The following is a 22015-nucleotide window of genomic DNA, read 5'->3' on the forward strand; positions in this document are numbered from 1 at the left end:
TCTAGTTTAATTTAATACCATAATATTCTATTCATTTCACCTGAAACGTTATTCCATCTTGATTTTTGTTATACAATAAGTCCATCCAAGGACATAGGTAAGGGGGGGTTTAAAAACCCCCATTACATGTCCGAAGCTCCGCCCCCATTTGTGGTTTTTTTGTATTTTTAAAGTGGGTTTTTTTTTTCAGTTTTTTCTGCGGGGGCCAGGCTTTTTGGCTAGCAGCACCAAAATTTCAGAGATTTTTCGGGAGACACTCCTAATGATACTACCCAAGTTTGGTGGTGTTTGGTTCAGGGGGTCCAAAGTTATGGACTCCCAAAGGGGGTGCCCCATCCCCCATTGTTTCCAATGGGAGCTAATAGGAGATGGGGGCGACATCTTTGAGGGTCCATAACTTTGGCCCCCCTGAACCACACTTCATCAAACCTGGGTGGTATCATCAGGAGAGTCTCCTAAAGATACCCTGAAAGTTTGGTGCTGCTAGCTTAACAATTGCACCCCTGACAGCAGGCACCCCCCCCCCCAAATTTCCCCAGCAGATTCTTCTTTTAAATCCACCCCCCTTTGGCATGGATTTAAAGAGAGAATGTGAGGTCCACAGTTTAAAATTGAAAGTGATGCTGTTTCAGGGTGGGGGACAATCACTTTCAATGTTGTTTTAACTGGGTACCCCAGATTTTCCCTCTAAGGTAGATTTAAAAGGAGAATCTGGGCTCCCTAGTTTAAACACTATTGAAAATGATGCTGTTTGCGGGTAGATTCCAGCATCACAGCATCAGTCAGATTTTGCACTGGGCTCCATTTTCCCTAACTACGCCTCTGCCCGGAGGGGAAGGCAGAAGGAACTGCCAGCTGGGAGCCTAGCGGGGGGGGGGGGGGCAGGAGAGTCTGCCATCCCTGGCCTCAGAGAGCTGCTTTTATAAGCAGTGAAGCCAGGGGTGGGGCTTGGGGAGGCATAGCCACGCCCCCAGGGGTGGGTGGGGTGTGGCCCTGCCCCTGAACCCACCCCATAAAAATCTATACCTACGTCCCTGTCTATCATAAATATATGATGGACCTTTCCAAATTTAACACTTCATATAAAACAAGCTGCCCAATTCTCTTCTTGATCCAAAGCAACTATTTGCATATTCACTTCTAAGACAGAGTAGGTCTGAACATATCCAATTATATCACAATTTTAAAAAAACTTTCAACATTAAAATCCAAACATTTTACCTGTATTAACAAGAGCACTACTGTTGTAAAGGGTTCCAAGATGTGGGCCAGACAGAGACAGGAAGGTGTAAAGTTTGTTGAGGTAATATTTAAATCTAGGTCTCGTTAGAACTGACCGGATTATTAAGTTACCCAATGAATGGCCAATAAAACTAAACAAAACACAAAAAATATATCACATGACCTTTTAGAAGAATATTTTGCAAATGGACAACAACATATTTTAAGTTTGCAAAGACAGACCTAAATTTATAAGCATTTCACCCAACTGTCTGTACATTATCATAAAAAGTGCAATTTGAAAATACTGTCAAAGCATTTAAAATGATCACTATAGACCTGATGTTTATGGGAATCAATCCTAAAGGAAGACAGAAGAGAAAACACTGCTATATCTTTTGCCTTCTCCTATCTGAGATATAAAAACTATCTTGTTCACATAACTTTGATTTTAGACCCTGCCACAGTAAAATAGTAAGCCATTCATCTGCTTTCTTTACTCAATATGTCCAAATTTGTTTGGCTGAAAAGCTGCTGGAGCCGTGATGACAAAGTTTTGGCACTCCAGATCTAATGGACTACAATTCCCATCAGCCCCTGCCAGCATGGCTAATTGGCCATGTTGGCAGGGGCTGATGGGAATTGTAGTCCATAACATCTGGAGTGCCAAAGGTTCGCCACCACTGTGCTAGAGTAAAAGAACAAGGAGAAGCAGAAGAAGCTTCTTAATGTCTCCAATATTTGGTGTACAAAAATTCACCGCTTCATTTGATTAGTACAGCTAATAGCAATTACAGAATTATAGTTAATTAATTTCTCTCATTCTTTTAAAAAGCCATACAAGCTATTGGCAATCACCATAACTTCTGGCAGTGAATCCCATAATTTAATTATTGCTGAAGAATTGCCTTCCCTGCCTGTGCTCAACCAACTATCAATCAATTTCGCTGGGTGCAAGAAAGAAATTTATTTCTGCACAATCTCTCTCATCCATCATAACTGTACAGATATTTATCATGTCTTTAAACTTGATCTAAAAAAAGGAGTCTCTTTGTTTTGTTTTTGCTATCTAATATTTCCAATGCATCTGCCTTTCTGATTTTGATGTATTAAAAGCTATTTTGTTTAATAATAATAACAACAATAATCTGGGTGAGGCTCGAATTGTAATAAAAGGCCAACAACCAGCTAAAGAACTGGCAGGTACTGGCAGATATGATATTAAACAATTAAATCATCATCATCGTATTCATCCCTTGAAAATTAAATCATCACCATCCCTTGAATTTCTTTTTGGATTGGCTTATTGCCAATTTACTTGCTAGAATGAGCTGTTTAGGCCACTTCACAGATAGAAGGAAAAAAACAGTTATCATGCATCTTATTCTATGTACATAAATTAAAAAATTGCCACCAACTTCCCATCATGTAAAGCAGATGAATATGATCTTGCCAACAAAAATAAGAACATGCTGTTTTCTATATCCGTGGCCCCTTCCGCACACGCAGAATTAATGCGTTTTCAAACCACTTTCACAACTGTTTGCAAGTGGATTTTGCTATTCCGCACAGCTTCAAAGAGCACTGAAAGCAGTTTGAAAGTGCATTAATTCTGCATGTGCAGAAGGAGCCCATGTAAGAAAAACAATGTATGTGAAGCAGTTCTTAGTACTGCACAGTTTCCTCTGTGCATATACTTTAATAATAAAGTCCAGGATTACAGCTACACACCAGCTAGACTTGCTTGTTCTGCATTCAAAGTACAATAGAAGATTACCTGATTTTTGAAATAGTTAGATTGTAAATTTGAATATATTGTATTATCTCATCCAAAAGGCGGTCTGTCATTGAATCAAAATCAGCAAATGTATCATTCTGCAAAGCAAAATATTAAATAAACATGAACAAAATTGTTTTGTGATCAACACTAATTCTTAGTAAATATGAATCAGATCAAATAAAATAAAATTATCCCAAGAAACATAATTTAAGGGCTGAGGAAGAGGGTGGTATTTTGTACAATGCTTTCTGTAATGTGGCATAAAAGTTAGATTTTCAAAGCAAAATTTACATCACCTGCATTCAGTTAATCTGAATGGCAGTCAAAAAGGTATCTGAATTGGCAAGTTATTTTACCATTGAACAGTTTGGACAAGAATGCCAATTTTTGACATTCTCTCCTCCCTCTGCAAATTCCCACATTACACCCGGTGCTATACATATGCTGCAGTGGATGAAGGGATATGGGAAAGTTATGTTCCTCTTATGCTAACTTCAATAAAGCTGGTACCCAAGAAGAAGAACAAAAAACATTCAAATTATATGATATTTCCTCATGTCTTGGGCTTAAATATCAAGTCAGCATGTGCTGCGCACATGGCTGCTTGGATATTACTACCTGTTTGATATGTGTTCATGCACTGCTACATGTAAGTTTATGTCAGTTAAAAAATAATCAAATACTTTCAAGGGGTGAAACTAACATTAAACCAGATATGTTATCAAGGGCTCAAAATATTTTTTTCAGGACATGCAAATACCTGATTTCTCTCAGACATCAGAAAATCTATACGACTTCCAGGAAGGCCAAGTTCAATGTAAGTCTTTACTAGTCTTAAGTCTGCACTATTGCCTTAAAAAAAAGAAGAAGGATCAGACATGAGTAAGGCTGACTTTCAGAAAAATATAATATGCTAATTCAAATGCTGATGTACGGCCTTTCAAAATCCAGACCCCCCCTAAAAAGTTTGACTAGATTTGTTTCAGATATAGGTGGATTAACTAGACAAGGCAGTGTTCAAAAACAAAATATCCTTTTGTTGAGAAATGTCTCAACACTAGTTTAAATAGTTGGATTGTGAGAGTTTTAATGTGCAACTCAGGTTTTACTTTGAATAATGCTTTTAAATTATCATCAAGCTAATTATAATACAAAGTACAATCCTAAACAGTTACATCCTTTTAAGTGTATTTAAGTCCACAGGCCCAGAAGGGGGGAATTCAACTCTGTTCAGGATTGCATCTAATGTGTTTTAAGACGACTGGCATAGTGTGATTGTCAGGATGGATGCCATGGAGGATGGGAGGCTATTGGGTTATTGCTGTGTTCTGCAGTTCTGTACTGTTTTTTCCTACAGGTGTCTTATCTGCCTCCGTCTGCCTCTGTAACCTTGGCAGTAAGATGCAGAGAAAGTTATGCTGTATGGCTTCTCACGTTGGGGGGCACTGAACTATATTATCATCTGTTCTGAGAGAATTGTTCAGAACAGACTTTTGCCTTCTTTCTGCTTGTAGCAATAAAATCTTTGAACTTTCAAGTGTTTCATTGTCTACGCAGAGGAGTTCTGACAGTGCTGAACTGAGATCAGGAAGACCTACTTGACCATGAAGCTTGCTCAGTAACCTTGGGCCTGTCCTTCTCAGTGGTTATTCTGAGGACAGAATGGTGGAGGGGAGAATGATGTTGTGGCAATCCTCCTTAAAAGTCCTGCCTCTGTTCCAGGGCTCTGATTCAATCCTTGTGATCTAGGTCTCATGCTAATCCAAGTGACTGTCAGCCAATTACAGCCCATGGGAATCTACTGGATGAGAGCAAATGAGTCAGCCTCAAATTAAGAGGAGTGATGAAAACTCTTCCCCCACCCCTTTGGACAAGGATTTCATGGCTCTGAAAGCAGTATTAGTTTAGCTGGGCTTTTATTTTGCTTTTAATTAGGATTTGCAAGTCAGCTTAGATAAGGAAACTTATTTTAGTGTGACAAATAAGCATCCTGTTAAGGGTCAGTCATTCCTAAATTTGGTGAATAGGTTCTGTGGAAAGGTTCTGTGTGAACCTGCTGAGGCAACCTGTTCAGTGAAAAAAATCACATCTCTTTACTTGAGAGCCAGTTTTACTTTATATGGGCAAGTCATCCACAGATAACAACTACCCTATTCAATATTTTATTTTCTGTTAAATAAAACTTTTGCCATTCATCTCCACCTGCAACTTGTCTGTTTAGTCAAAATACCAAGGAAAAGGGAATTTGTTACCTCAGAAATAAGTACAGCCTTTGTTTAACATATTTCCAAATAAGAGGTGTTGAGGGAGCACACAGCTTAACATGTTATCAATCCTTTATTCAAAGTTTGGGTGCCCATTTTTATTTGACTGTGGGCAGTTAAGGTTTAAAAAATCTATAGGACAGGCCAGAGTGGGGATGGGAAGAGATCTGGCATCCTTCAGTCCAGAAGATAGTTGCCTCAGAGTCTACCCCGCTGTCTCTCTTCCCTCATAGCCACCACAGACGTATATAACTGGAGTTTCTTGGAGGAAACATAGGGAAAAAAAGGGGGATTGGGGCAACAATCTAACTGTTTGCCAGTAGTGAAAGTTTTATGGACAGAGATAGCAGTAAAACTTGCATGCCAAATCAATACTACAAAAATATCACATTTTTTCTAAATATCATTTACCTTTCAGTTTTGGAGGGAAAAAATCAAATCCATTATTGAAGACAAAACAGAGATAGGTATCAGGAAAATAATGGATGAATTAGACTCTTACAAATGGAAGAGATTCTTCTAATTGGTAATAAGAGTCACAGGATCATGGAGTACAACATGAATGTATTGCCAAAGTATCAACATTTAAAAATAATTTTAAAAAATCCTAAATGTGTAATTGCCCCCAGGCTTGCATGGTACCTTGTAGTAATTAGGATTTACAAATGGTTGTAAATATACAAGATTCTCTTCTGGTACCAAGTTAGATTATTTACCATGCATAATTTCTGCTGAGACCAGGAGATTTAGCTGCCATTCTTAGGCTGTTTTATATTTCCCTTTAAATGTATCTAATGTAAAAAAAAAGGCATTTCATTTAAGTTGAATGCTATACCAAATGTATGCAATTTCCTAATTAACAAGAGTTAAGTAAAAATGGTAATCTAAAAAGGTTCTTACTGAATAACAGCATGAAGGGAGGCTCTTAATACACTTGAATGAATCTATTTTCATTACGCTTTAGTGCAGAATTCTCACATCTAAACCAAGACTTGATCTAGAATTCTCAACTGTTTTCTAATCCATTATCAGCTGCCACAGCATACCATCAAGGCCATGCACACAGACTATGAGATGAATTCCATCTTCTGAATTTTCCTCCTCCTCTGTGCTGAAATAAGGTACTGAAGATGCCAGGCTGAGAACATCACTATACATAAATCCAGGGAGCTTTAGCTGCTTCATCTCCTCTTTAGCCTGGAGGAATCTGCAATGGACAGGTTTTATTTAATTCAGTTCCATAAGTGTGACGATAAGGAGTAAAACAGATTTCTCCCTCTTTAACTTTCAATTCAGTTCAATTATATTTACCACAAAAAGAATCTCAGAACAGAAACGTGTAGGATTACACACTCTGCATCATTTATTCTAATATGCCCTCAAATACATATTGCACCGTGGGGAAATATTGACATTGGGAACTAAATTTGTGTATAGTTAAGTATATGAAGCTGAAATAGGTGCTTAGGTCTATCTTAAATATAAACAGATGAGAAAAAAAGATGAAAGCAACAGAAAATGAAGATTAATGCTTTCTGTCCTGACTCTCCCTTCGTTCTATCATTTTACCTTTCATTTCCTTTTCCTATTCTGTATTATTTTTCTCTACTTCCTTGAGAGAAAGTTCTTATGTGTATAAAAAATGTTTAGGGAGTGAAATCAGAGTGGTGCAGTGCTTTGACTGTCCAACTAGAATCTGGAAGGCCCATGTTCAAATCTTGCATTCCCATGGAAGCTTACTGAGTGATTTTGGGCCAGTTACAGATTGTAGTTTAACCTGGTTCATGGGGTAGTTATGATAAATTGGAGGCACAGTGTAAACAAAGTAATTAAACAGAATTATGCAGATGGGTAGCACAACATAAATTGAACCAGACTCAATAGATTACTTAATTTAAGAGTAGAATACAACCTGGTCATAAGAATATGGGTGGCTATCATACGCTTTGCAGAGAGTGGAACAAATCCAATTGTGTCATGCAGAAAATCCAGTTACAACACCCAATATCTTATATATTTGATTCCCAAGTGTGCCCTCAGCCTGCAGATACTTAGTCTGCAGGTAGGGGGCACACTTTTTCCCTAAAAGATTATTCTGCAGAGGCAAGGGAACCCCCTATGGCTCAAGAAAAATCTGAAATTAAAAACAAACAAACAAATGCGGCGTTCAAATACTTCTGATTTTCTAAAGATCGTTGTCTACAGCAGAGATTGACACCGCTGCAGATATCTGGGCCCGGCTTGGTGAGGGGCAGTATTTAGGCTGCTCTTGGGACAGATGGCCCAGGTCTCTGCAATGGTGGCCATTCCCCCTGCAAAGAGCCCTGCCCTGCCAGGGGATTCCCCCTCCTGCAGCGATGTGGTGAAGCTTTGGGATGCTTTGGGGACTACTGGACTCAGTTCTCTGTGGCAACAGCTGTCCCTGCTTCAGATAGCTGGACCCAGCTGGGAGATTCCCCCCCACACAAGGGGTAGATGGCATTCCTTTCCCTCTGTGAAAGCGAGATGGCAACATTACCAAACCATCTCAGGTACACAGGGAACTGTGGATTCCATTCTCATTGTAACAGATGCCTGCCCTTTAAGCTTCATTTTAAATTCGACCCCTTCCTCCTCTCCAGTAAACCACAGTCATGATCTTTATTGCACAAATCTATCAAAACTTTTATAATACTGTAATGAGGAAATATTTTGAAACTGAAAATCTTGGTAAAATAATTAAAATAGCAACAAGCAAAGAATTTCTATGTGAATCTATGCCTCTTAAGTTTAAAAATGAAAGTCAAATACAGGAGAAATACACAGGGAGCACTTTATACAGGAGAAATACACAGATGGCACTTTAAACCAATATTAAACCGGTCTGTTATTATACTTGCACTTGGCTCCTCACACAGAGAATCCTATTTGGAAAATGGTTCCCCATTACCCAGGAACATATGTGCCCTAGTTAATGGAGTTAGCTCTCACCCCCCTGCCATTCACAACCTGGGATTCTAAATCAGGGCTTAATCCCAGTGGCATATTTGCCTAGGAGACATGGGGTACCCCATGTTCCCGGGCGCCCTCTAGTGGAAGGTGCAAAACTTTCAGGGTCGTTTGTGTATTTTTTGTATGTTTAATGTTGTTTCAGTTCACTGTTGCAGCCCCAGTTCACTGGTCTCAAACCACGGTTAAAAAAAATGCTTAAAATCACATCACTTACGCTAGCTGTTGAGGTTTAGGGAAGCACTCATACCAGGACGCGGATGAAATTGTGCTGCAGGACAGGCTGCAAGACTGCTTCAGAACACCACTACTCTTGTCCCTTGAAGACCATAATGTAGTACATGGATATCCTCTCAATGAAGAAGGAAATGCCACGCTACTGGGAGTACAAAGTGGAGCCATGCTGTTCCCATAACTGAGAAGTTCACTATTCATCATTTCAGTTTTTAAAGCTCTCCCACTTGCTACCCCAATAGTCTCTTCTTCTAAGTCATCATTTGTAGCTCCATCTAAATTACTGTCATCTGCTTCCTCATAATAACCATTTTCAACCATGTCTTGATCGTGTTCGTCATCATCTTCTGATGGAATCGTTTCCCTCTGGGAGCCAAGGTTAGCGTTATTCTCTGCAGAATACACACAGGAAATGTGGGCAGTACTTTGACCGCCAAAGTAGTTTTCTATAAGTCCCTGCTTCAACATATCAGTAGTTCCCTCTGATGACAAGATGCTCATACCTGTGAGGCTTTCATTTTTTTCAGTCATCAATTCATCAGTCATTTGCTTTAGCTGTACAGGATTACCAAGACTTCCTTCGCTTGGCTTCATTACAACACTGCCAGAGCAACTAGATACAGAACCTGAAACAACACATGACTCCCCTGGATAAATAATGCCTGAAGGTATTTCATTTGTTTTCCCTACAGTATGGATATCTCTCTCCAATCTCTGAGAATCTTCACAAATGGTGCCAATATTTGACTGTGGGTTGAAAGTGTTTACATCTGCAGATGTATCTTCATCTGAAATTAACTGTAGATAACTGTTTATATTTGAAGGTGATGAAGTCGGAAGTGTAGTTTCACTGTCTAACTGTCCAGAAAAAGAGCCACCATGTGGCAAAGAATCTGGTTCTTTAGTGTCATCAAATTTTGACAAATCAATCGCTCCCAAGTCCAAAATAGTTTTGCTGTCACTTAACTGGCAATCAGGTACAACAGTTATCTTTGAGTTTTCATCAGGGGAAAGATCATCATCAGAAGGCAGGGAATTTATCGACGTTAATGAGGACTGGATTTCACTAACGGCACTTGTACTTTCTGTACAGTGACCCTCTACTGGGTTTTTGATATTGCAATCTGGTTTGAGCAACACCTGGGGAAATATTCTCTCGCTGTTGCATCCACTTTGCCCTTGAGGAGCCTCAAAAACCACATCTGCACCTGGGTGCATTGCAAAAGAACTAGGTTCACTTTCCACACCAGAATCTGAAAATCTAGATGAGGCATAGGTCACACTCACATCTGGCAACTTCAGTACATCTCCACTTACAAACACACCATGAGCTTCTTTAGTAGAGAGATGGGGCTGGTTGCTTTTGGCCCTTACCAAGACATCTTCAGTAAACTGTAAGTCTGTTTCTTGCACAATTTCCTTTTCAATCAGTGGTTCCTCTTCTGATTTAGATCTTTTATCATCACTTGAACTGTCAAAGGTAAGTTCCTGTAAATTTTCTCCGTGGGGTCGACCTTGCGGACCTTCTGTCTGTAATCCAATACGAACAAACACTTTTTCACCCCCGTGAAGACTCTTGCAGTAAGGTTTTACTTCTATTCTTCTAACTCCCGGTGAGCAATCTTCAACAATACTTTTGGATGTCAAGGTGCTATCCTTAGGAGTATCTCCAATGCCAATTTGGGGGATGTCAGATTTACCAAAAATGATTGAATTTTCAGATTGGGAAATTACTGAGGTACACCGGCTTTCTTCATTCCCATCCAGTTTAGCAGAACTCTGCTCACTTCTAGATGGCAAATACCTAGAATCTTTTTGACTTATTTGAGTTGTGAAGGTCTTTGTCTCACAAAAATGTCCACTAACTGTGGGTTCCAGGCCTTCTTTCTGGCTACAAGAAGGAACACCTTCAAGGCATTTAGATATATCCTCTGGTGCTGCACCCTTCAAACACTTATAGCCCACCAAGACAACAGAGTCTTTAGAGTTCTGTTTTACTATTTTTTTTGGATTTTCAGGTTTCATGGTTTTCATCAACTTGGTAACTTTAGCTTTGGATTTGTTTATATCTTCACATTTTCCTTTGGCAGACTTTGTGAACTGTTTTTCACTTTCTGACTGCCAAATATGGGAAGCAACCGAAGGTCTGATTTTCAACTCTGGGCTAGAAATTGTAGCCGTAAAACTTTCTTCAGAGTCTACTTTGTCAGGTTTCTTGGGGTCAGACTTCTGATGCCTCTGAGCTGTCAGCCATGGCACATCCATCTCTTTTTAAAATAAAGAGAAGAATTTTTTTTACAACAGCATAATAGAGTTGATTGATACTAGCAAATTTTACTACATTTTAATACAACACAACACAACCATAAATTAGAGAACTGTGTACTTCAAGATCTCTAAACTACTTCTCTCCAATGACAAAATAAAGGAAATGAATGTATGATTTTATTATCATTAATTATTATTTAGATAGGCTGAGTTCTAAAAGGTCATATAGGAAGTTTCCGTATATAGACCTTTGAGGCCTTCCTTTGGATTACACTACTGTACACCTTCTCAAGTTTTCAGTACAGCACAGAGAGTTGCAGTGAGAAACGAAAATCAAGAAATTCTATAGCACATTTTTAGTTTTCAGCCATGGTTTAATGTCTCTTTAATCTTTGTCACCTACCTCACAGGGTGTTTGTTGTGAGGGGGGAAGGGTAAGGAGTTTGTAAGCCCCTTTGAGTCTCCTATAGGAGAGAAAGGGGGACATAAATCCAACTCTTCTTCTTCTTAAAATAGCCATATAAAATTGTTGTGAGATAAACAAGGCTATGTTTTCTTGGTTGGATTCAATCAACTTTTTCGCTCACAATAAAATGAAGCAAGGGTTCCCTTAGATCACCATGGGATGTGCATATACAAAAGCGGCTATAGTGAGAAGGGGAATTGTGAGATTGAGTAGAAAAACCAGCCGGTTCAGTAGCCAACTTTTTACTTAATTCCTGAAGAAAAATGCAGTGATGCTTGATTTACCTTCAGTTACGGAATCTAAATAACGATCTTCAAAGATGATAGGCAAAGAGTTCAGATCTCCATCTAGTTCACTGCATTCAATAGGGAGAGGTGGAAGAGAACTGCAGAAGGAAGTGCTTTTTATTGCAGTACACATCTGAAGATGGCTCTGAGCACTGAAAGATACCATATTATATTAAAACAAACAGCTGTCAAACATGCATAACTTAATTTTATTTTACTCACATACAGGCAGAGATATTAGTTAAAAGCCACTATTCAGCATGTTAGTAAAATTATGCAAATGATATGAAATAACTATTAAATTTTATATGACAGTCTCTAATAATATGAAATATAAGTACATAAAATTTTATATGACTAATTCAACACCATTAGAAGTGATAACACTTAAAAAAACTGTGCAATACATGCACTGTCCTAATTGAAATATCAAGCAAATACACACACACACACACACACACACACACGAGCCAAACCCAAAAGTTAGGGGCTAGATTCATTTTTCAGCCTTTAGGACTCTGATTTCAATGATACTGTTTTCTAGTCATTGCTACCACACAACCTAACCTTCAGAGTTTCTAGTAGCTTTATTAAAGCTGTGCCACAAGTGTTAACAGCATACAAACCAATGCGGGAAAAACTGGGATTGCCATCACAACAAAAAAATTGGCCTTAATCTAACTTCTCCTCAATTTCTCATTATTCCATTATTGCTTTTATTAAAGATCCATTTAATCAAACATTGGGAGGAGTAAAAAGCAACAGGATAAGAATGGTCTACCACTACTGAATGACATAAAACAGTGACAGTCACTGATTGGTTTGGGAGCCTGTGGCTCTTCCCCAATGTGGCACCCTTCCCATGCTCCAGGAAAGCAAGCAAGCCATTGCCCACGTAAGGCTCGTGGTTGGCAGGTGACTCCCACCTTAAAACAACCATTGCTAGAAGAATGGATACGCTGGGAATCTTATGAACTGTGGGCCTCATTCCAGGGATGAGAAAAAGGGCCTCTTTGCTCTCATGTTAGCATTGGAGCAACTGCTGGGAGAAGAGCAAGCTGACTGCAGAGAAGAGAGCCCTGAGAGAACTGTGACTAGCCCAAGGACATCCTGCAGGCTTCATGTGTAGGAGCAGGAAAACAAATCCAATTCACCAGATAAGAGTCCGTTGCTCATGAGGAGGAGTGCAGGAATCAAACCTTGTTCTCAAGAGTCCACCTGCTCTTAGCCATTACACCATGCTGGCTCTCAACAATGCCATACAACACGCCATTCTGATGCAAAATGACAAGTGTTGTGCCTAGATATGACAATAAAACTATTGGTGATAATTTTAAGCACCACAATGAAGCTGATAATAATTAATCCTGCCCACTCAAGGTCCCCAGCTCCAACACACACCACTTTCAGCGTCTTTGCAAACACGGTCTTCAGCTTTTTAAACTAGCTAATAAATGGCTATTAATGTAGCAGTCATTCAGTGGCATGACTCAGAACAGCTAATACAGTTTCATCTATGCAACTAATCAGTCTGTCTGACCAGGAACAAGATGAAACACCATCTAGCAACCCACATCTATGAAGAAAGGGTCAGATATAAACTTTTTTTCATACTACCAATACATAACTATGGATATTGTTTTATTATGCAAGGCAAAATTGAGTTCAGTAACATTTTAAGGCCAACAAAATTTGTGACTCAAAGCTAAATTTGCCCGTGAAAGGCACCCCTCTGCCTGAGAACACTAGAATATATTTCCAAACCCCTCCACGTTATGCTGGTTGCCCCAGGAGATTACCATCACTTCAATGCAACACTGTACATGGTGTACCACATTTCTTGTGCACACTGCTGGTGCTACAGTATCATCTACTTGGAAAGAGTGCTATGAACCTCCCTGTCTCTCCCAGATTTTAAATGCTGCGGCAGACCCACTCCTTTCATGAGTCAAGGACAAAAGTAAGAATTGCTAGAGGAACTGCTTTAATTGCTCAAGGGAAGGCTTGAATAGCTATTTCCTTGCCTTAGCATTGCTATGACAATGCCTGGGAATTACTGACATAGAGCACAGTACCCCTATATTGTGTAGCTGGAGTGCTGGACCAGGAATCCTCGGTTCAAATCCCTATTAGAACCATGAATCTCACTACATCTTTAACCTACCTCAGATCAGCATTATTAGAAAAAAATAGGACCACCCTCCCCCGCTCTTCTTCCCAACCATTTTGGTCATCCTGAACAATCTATAGCAAGGGTCGAGATATTAGTGTGAGGGATAGGTGAGGCTGTAACATTTTAAGTATAGCAGAAATCACTGAGTGTATATGAGTACATATAATCATGTTTACTGATTTTTCATTAATCCTACCTGCATAAGTTCAATTAAAAATAGAAAATACACTTACTGTAGTTCTTGATATGCAAGGGCAGCTTGCCTTGGGTGCTCAAGACAAAAAAATGCTTCAGAGAATCTGCGCACCTAAACATTTCAAGATCATAAAGCTGAAGGTTATTTTCTGTTCCATATAATGTCATATCACACACACATATGACACATCATCTTAGAAATGGTGCACATTCCATGAACATTAGAAAAGTGCTTTTTAGGAACAAAGTAACAGTCCTAGAGCACATTACATTTCTCTCCCTCCTTCCATGCCGCTAGGTTCAGCTGAGAGGCTATTATTTTTGACATGTTGCCATCTGATTTAGACCGTATGTGGAGAAAAAAAGGATTAATGAGAAGTTCCATTGGGCTGTATCCTACTACTCAGCAAAGTTTAAAGCCCTTCTACAACTTAAAGAACCTTTTCCCAATTTAATTGGCTCTTCCACTGTCAGAAGAGCCACTTAAGTTGGAAGAAGGTTTCAGGCTTTGTTCAGCGGAGTGGTATAATACAGGCCCCTATGACTGGGCTACCAGGCTCATCCCTTCACACAATTTATCCACACCACCTGTGCCAAACACTCCCCAGTAACTATCTTGTACCTTCATCTCCTTTATTGGATTCAAGAGTGTTGAAAATTAGGTTTGGTAAGGCTGAACACACAGTTCAATCTACAACAATCTAGCCAGCCCATTACCTAGTTAGCAAACGGCAAGGCAAACTCTCTCTCTTCTATTGTATCATAGCAATTTAGGTTAATTGGACGAAGATTCTAGCCGGTGCACAAAAACATTAGTTGCTATGGTCTACTGTCAGATGGGCTACCGGGGTTCATTCTGTGGATAGTCTAACCTAAAAATGACTAAAGTTTACATGAGCAGCTCAGGCAAGAGTCAGATCAGATATGTAATCCATGCTTGGCAGGCAACCCAATCCAGAGTCATGCCACCTCCAGAGGACTTTCTGGCATCAATGGGAAGGGTGAAAAATGTAAACAAACAAAACACAAAACAAAACAAAACCTCCGCCACTGGAAAGCCTTCCATAGGACTTGATGAGACTTATGCCACCCAAAAGGGCGGCATTAAGTCCAAGGACCAGGACCATGGCACAAATGCACTGATCAAGGTTGGCTCCACCCTGGGAAAGCCTCTACCAAGCCAGCAGGGCTGACGGCAGTGTGGGAGTGGTGACATGGTGCTAGGCATCGCATCGGTCATCCAAGGGGGCTGTGGCAGCTGCCTGTCATCATAATTGCTGCTCCACTAAGGTAAGTGCCTGGGAAGGGCAAATCTGCCAGTGTATGCCACACCACCTCCCCAAGTCGATTTGGCCCCTCATCTAGATTGGGCTGTGAATATGCTACCTGAGTTCTAAAACTTACCCAACCTTTTAAGCTCAACATTAACTAAATACAATTAATAAAACATGTAGAACTGAACAATGATTATTTAGTATGGTCAACAGACCAGAATCTGTCAATACAACAAGATCAGTTCAGACTAAAATTTTTGTATTATAATCTTTATGCAAGAGAAAAAAAACAAATATCAAGTAACAGCTCAAATGCTCTATCTCAACTAGACACAAAGTATGTAATCCTCAGGTATTCTGTTATTCCTCTCTTTGTGTATAAAATCATTAGTTTCACCTTCTTACTTGTCAGAATGTTATGTTTCTTGACAGCTAAATGACAAAATTTTGCTACAGAGTATGATACTATAGTCTCTCTGTCCTCAAACAAACACTTCATCAAAACTATCTTGCCAGTCTCCAAATAGTATTCCAGAGGTTTAAAGCAGAGTAACCGAGGGGTAATTAACCGTAATCTGTCTTCAGTGTAAAAATCACAATGAAGAACTATATGAGAAACTTCCAATTACGTTGGCTAAACGCAGGCGGGTAAGACCAGTAGATTTAAAATGGATTCTCAGTGAAAATAGATAAAAATCAACTAAATTTTCATCTCTGCTTTACACAAGCCAGCCTCCAGCCTAAGCATCCCATTGGTTGTGCATTTGGGGACACTGAATAAAGTTATGAAAAAGTCCAATTGGACCTTTTCCAGTGTCTTACAATTATTGCATAGACCCAGTTGTGTCCCATGAATAAGCGAAGCCATTGTTTTAGCAAAAAAACAGCTTTAATGCTACAAGAATTAAGTCTGTTCTTTCTGTTCTAAAGAATCCGAGAATAGCACTGGCACTTCTTTGCGCAGCATAGGTTATAGATTGGATATGTGTCAATGATTTACCATTATATTGGAATGTCACTCCCAAATACTTTAAACCTTCCCACTGATCTTCCAATTAATTTTTTTGCATTCATTATTAAAATGTATTAGTTTCATTTTTGAGGAATTGATGGTTAACAGTTCTGCTTAACAATGTTTACTCAGTCTTTCCAAGGCACGCTTTAAGCCTACTCTAGTTTGCGACATAAGAACCGCATCATCTGCAATGAGAATTGACACTTTTTCCCCTCAGACAGTTTTGGGGCATGTACATCAATATTTTGCAAACCTTTTATAAAGAAATTTACATATTGAATAAACAGGAGGCAAGAAGGCACTCTTGTCTGACACCTTTCTGGGATGGGATGGATTTAGAACGCTTATCCTCTTGGCTATATCTTATTTGCAGATTTGTGTTTTCATAAAGTGTAATAGCCTTTGATCTATTGAGGAACTCTCCAATTTTGCCCATAATTGCCCATGAGAAACTATGTCAAAGGATGGATTAGGATCCATGAATGCAGCAAAGAGCAAGTGAGCCCTTTGCAAAACATACATGCTTTTCAATTAAATAATCCAAGACAAGGCCCTGATCTAATGTCAAACAGCCTTCATGAAGAACTCAGTTTTATACAGTTTAAAGCCTTACATTCAAAATGTAAACTTTGTGAATGAAGAATATTTAACACTAAGAGCTAAATCTATTAAGATTTAGAACCTAACTTTATTGCAATGCTACCTGAATGATATATTGCTGTTCTTATATGCTGCAATGTGACAGGATGAATACATACACGCATTGTATGATGCTGTTGTGCGAGTAGTGCAGTGATTTCCTCTTGCAAAGTAACAACTTCAAGAAATTGTCCCCATAAAGCCATCAGCAGTGAACAAAGCTGTGCAAGATTCATGTTTATATGTTCTGGCAGTTCATCAGGATTGTCCATTTTCTGTAACAAAAAGGAGGAAAGCACTATAGGTTGGCTACAAATGCGCTTTTCTGTGAGCATATTAGCACTTTCAGAAGCGACTATATTTCTAAATGTAGAATTTCTTATACTCTAGGAATGTCAAAAGACTCAGCTGGTAAAAAACAACTGACTTGAAAAAAATACAAAAATGTATCTAAAAAGAAACGCTTCTTACATTAGACATTGACAATAGTTATCTTTATTTAAATTGTCATTCCTGATTATTTAAGTTGATAATTTTAATGCTGTACTAAATGTTCTACTCATTTTATTTTTGAAGTACTTTCCCAAGAATGCTAGTATCAAACTAGACTTTTTTCATTGCTAATCCACACTGTTACTGAATCTGGCTATCCACCATGATTTCTTTCCTGGATTGTCATAGCCAATCCAGTGAAGATATTCTCAGATGCCAATATTCCCAGTTGAATCAACTTTCTGTTTGCTTATGTAGAATTTATCAATTTTACCATTCACTCTCTGTGGAGAGATCTTTCAGATCTTGAAAGCTAAGCAGGGTTAGCCCTGGTCAGCATTTGGGTGGGAAACCATCAAGAAATACCAGGGTTACTATGCAGAGGCAGGCAATGGTAAACCACCTCTGAATGTCTCTTGCCCTGAAAACCCTATGGGGTCACCATAAGTCAGCTGCAACTTGATGGCAAAAAACCCCCTCTAAAAGATGTAGAAGATAGAAAGCAAGCATTAATTTGAGATCTACATGCATTGCAAGGAAAAAGAGATACCTTTATTTCTTCACAGAGTTCTGACAGACGTGCTTCTACATCTATGTTCTCTGAAAAAAGTTTATAGATGATGTATATAAAGTGAGTAGTTCTAAACTCTAAAATACATTTCATGAATGTAGAACAACATGCAATTTCATCAATCCAACTTCATTTAATATTAATACTGACCACAGCAACTTCAACCCATAGCCTTACAACCTCATGCATAGTGACAAATACTCTATGCATAGTGACAAATACTCCAAATACTCCACAGAAACAAGGAAGGAATTAATTGGCAATCAGGATTCAAAATAAATGCGGCTGGAAGCCGTACAATGATTCCAGCTCAAGAACAGTTTTGGCATCTGTTCCTTGATTGCAACAAGTCTAGTGTTCCGACTGGATCGGGTCTGCAACCTGTGGCTCTCCAGATGTTCATGGACTACAATTCCCATCAGCCCCTGCCACCATGGCCAAATGGCTGTTGGGAATTGTAGTCCACGAACATCTGGAAAGCCACAGGTTGCAGACCCCTGGACTAGATAAATAAATAGTCCCTCCCTCTCGGTATAGTAGTGAGCTTAAGAAAACACTAACAGAGTAGTTGTAACCACAATGAAATTTAGGTTTTGGTATTACAAAAATTATTCCAGTTGTAAAAATGTAACAGCAATAATCTGCGCATACAGACAAGGTCAATTTCTAATGTTTTCCTCAGTACAGTCTAAACCAAAACACATGGAAAATAACATTTTTTCACTCATTTAAAAAATGTACCCCCTAAAACAGATAAATCAAGAAACAACCTTTGCAGAGGAGTTTTAAAGTAGCTGTTAAGACCAAAATCTGATCAAATATTCTCAGATTTGTTTTTAAGTTGTTTCAATATCATTGATTTGTTCTTCAAAAAACAAAGTCCACTAGTCACCAATAAAAACTTTCTTACACAGTACACATTTCTGTATAAATTGTTAATAGAATATTTGAATTAAAAATATATAATTCTGTATAATTTGTTAATAAAATATTTTAATTAAAAATATAACTACTATCCTTTTTGACAGAGCAAGCACTCATCTATTTTACTTTTGTTTGTGTTTAGAAATAAAATCCAAACATATAGGAACATTTTAGTTAAAATTACTGTGGATATGTGTAGAAGGATAAAACACATTTCTTTAAAATAACTGAGAAAACTGCAAAAAATGTCATGATTAGCAATATTCAGCATTGAAAAATACTGAAAAACTAAATAAAAATTAAATTAAAAAGCATGCAGCATAATTTCAACAAAACTTGTTCCCAGTGTACTACTCTAAATTTCCAAAGCTTTGAATTTTGCCACTAAATTTAACAATAATGATCATTTATTATTTTCAAACTGTTCAGTAGTGGGCAATCTCACATTAAAGGAATCTGTAAGGAGATTCCAATGTGGACAGAAGAAAGGACGTACCCCACAGGAAAAAATTAATAAAGATACTGTCAGCTACTCAGGCAGAATCCAAAGCGCACTTAAGGGCTTGAGTACACCTAATGAAATATACTTTTCCTTTGAACAACTCACTTGAAGGCATATCAACATTGCTTTCAAAGTTCCCTCAAGCTTAAGTGTAGTTTGTCATACAGCAGAGTTGGGTGGTCTACCAAAACATGTCCAAATTCCCCTTGGGCTCCCATCTCTCATAGCGTAGTTTTTTGAATACAAGTAAGCTACAGTAAGATGATACATACTTGTTAGAAGCCAAGTGTTGAAAAGAGAGAGGCCTAGTGCTGCCACGGATGACACTAGATCCACAGCCACATGGCACGAGGCCGCATCCGCATGGACGCTGACGTTCCTGAGTCAGCCTCCAGCAGCTGAGACAGGCTGCCTACCAGTGCGCTAGGCGACTGGTACACCAGAAGGACAGCCAGCCTCTCCAAGCTCCCCCACATCAGACCAACACACTCTATCCCGGAAACTGATGGTGCAGGAATTGTCCAAAGTGGAATAGAATCATGGATGATAACTGCCACCCCCACCCCCTGGCCCTGTGTTTGGCATTGGTGAAGGCACGTGAAACCTGGGGGGTGGGATGAGCATGCTCAGAGCAACTGTCTCACCCTCCTTAACCCAGGTTTCCGTGATGCACACCAGGGCCATTTGCAGGTCCTCGAGATAATCCCTGAGGACACTGATCTTATTGTTGATGGACCTGGTGTTGATCAGCATCACTGAGGAAGCAAGGAAAACCCCTTGCCCACAACCCTAAGATCTGGGAATAGGAACGAGGTCAGAATGGGAATGAGTCACATATTGTTTCAACCCCCCCCCCCCCATTCAACTATAAGATAATTCTGAAATGAAAAATTGACATATGTTTTCTGTCATATACCAAGTCATCCAAATTCAGTGACTTAGGAAAATAAGTGGGCATTTTTACCTGTATCTCAAAATGCAGGAGGCAACTGATTTCATGCCAAAGTAATAAAACTCCTTTCTCAAAGAATTATACAATTTTAATGGCATAGAAGACTAATTCCCATCATGATAAAGGTAATAGCATTAATTTTTGAACTTTAAAAATAATCTTTAAAAACTACAGGCAAAATCCATCCTGCCATGAGTGGAGCTATACAAAGGGTGTGTGTGTGTGCGCACGCCAAAGGGCTGAATGAAGCCCTCTTCCCATCCCATTTTCTGAACATACAAGTGGATATCTACCATAGTAGCCATTGTGCCATATGTTAGGCCCAGACTTCCCTTTTTTATCCATCAATGGACAGGGCCCATACCTTGTTCTGAAGTCAATTAAGTGCCTGATAGACATTCAGGATTACTGATGAAAGGCTGTGCATAATAATGAAAACCAGCCTTCATCCTGGATACAGACCAGTGCACGCTTGAGTGGGAAAAGGAGGAGGAGTGGGTCTTATGTCAACCCTCCACATACGGAAGTGATCATGGCTGATAATGCAGGCCACATTTGTTGAACTCATGAGAAGAACCTGTTTCAAAATCTCTAGGGAGGCTTAGTCTCCACTCAGAGAGAAAATCATAACAAAAGAGTTATCATCAAGTCACCTAAAACTATTAGGGAGGAAATGAATTTTTTTGGAAGTAAAGCAAGATATTGTCTTGCATGCATTGCAAAGATCATACAAGGTCCTCGGAAAGATCCCTGATCTTTCCAGCTCTCTCCTCACCCAAACAGCCATTACTGATCCCGAGAAAATTTATTCCTGGTGCTGTGGGACCACAAGCAGCACTAACCATGCAAGATGGAAGACATCAATGAGAAAAGGGATGAAACTGTTCCCCAAGGCCTGGCCCCCCCATGGGTGTTCCAGCCTTGGGGTACAAGGATGATGACTGGCCAAGCAACACACAGCCCAGGGAAAGTGGTGCCTTGGCCCCACAAGCAGCTTGCAAGCCAGGGAAAACCACCTCTGTGAGTTGTGAATCGTTAGCACTGTCTGGGCAAGCCATGACCAGCAGGTGGATGGAGGCACCCAGCAGAACTATGAAAGACAGAGAGCCAGCTAGTTGTCTGGCTATCTATTTCTCCCTCCCTCCCTCGGGAGGGCAGGTTGTGCTAGGAGACATGCTATTTCTCAGAGCCTTCCCACACACCCCACGGGATGCCGCACATCCTTTGTCTATGGGAATAAACTTTTGGAGGATCAGAAATGGCTGCTGGGGGAAAAGGAGAGTCAGGAAGATCTACTGATGGATCATGTGACCCAGCACACTGGATACTAGCTTTCAGAATATAAGTTTAGGCTAATATTGTACCCATCAATGGTAGCTACCGTGCTTTGCAATCAGTTCTGGATTTTTAATACACAAGTTAAAACAAACAAACAATGAAATGAGTTCATTTCATCAACATTGCAGGATTGGACAGTGTTGCACACAGCCTGAGTTTAACATCTTCCTTGAGCTCTTATATAAGGGCTAAATGGCACCTTACTTTTTTGTCCCATTTTAACATGGAATAAAATGGTACTCTTTACAAACAACAAAAAAATATGATCTTTTATCATAACAAAACCTAATGGGTTACAGAAATAACCCACTTTTAAATAAACATACCTAGATAGGCGTCTCCCTGGATTCGTAGGTTTTTTCTTCTGAGAAGGCGTTCATAAAGGACCTGCATGCGGGCCTTGGCTAGTTATAAGGATTGTACACATGACTA

General features: G+C 39.4%; 1 protein-coding gene across 3 annotated transcripts in view; it reads right to left on the reverse strand.

Moving 5' to 3' along the window:
* FAM135A (family with sequence similarity 135 member A) overlaps positions 1-22015 on the reverse strand; it is an 84657-nt gene that overhangs the window by 6929 nt on the left and 55713 nt on the right. For 2 of the 3 annotated variants that reach the window (XM_048496287.1, XM_048496277.1), the window contains 10 exons: positions 21910-21987; positions 17847-17896; positions 16924-17079; positions 13915-13988; positions 11506-11660; positions 8471-10754; positions 6312-6472; positions 3762-3853; positions 2999-3096; positions 1222-1373 (listed from right to left, as the gene is read on the reverse strand). In XM_048496287.1, the coding sequence (XP_048352244.1) occupies positions 1222-1373; positions 2999-3096; positions 3762-3853; positions 6312-6472; positions 8471-10754; positions 11506-11660; positions 13915-13988; positions 16924-17079; positions 17847-17896; positions 21910-21987 (3300 nt within the window). The remainder of the gene's footprint in view (positions 1-1221; positions 1374-2998; positions 3097-3761; positions 3854-6311; positions 6473-8470; positions 10755-11505; positions 11661-13914; positions 13989-16923; positions 17080-17846; positions 17897-21909; positions 21988-22015) is intronic. The other variant, XM_048496297.1, reaches the window with a different exon arrangement.

The sequence above is a fragment of the Sphaerodactylus townsendi genome, linkage group LG01, assembly GCF_021028975.2.
Source record: "Sphaerodactylus townsendi isolate TG3544 linkage group LG01, MPM_Stown_v2.3, whole genome shotgun sequence".
NCBI lineage: Eukaryota > Metazoa > Chordata > Lepidosauria > Squamata > Sphaerodactylidae > Sphaerodactylus > Sphaerodactylus townsendi.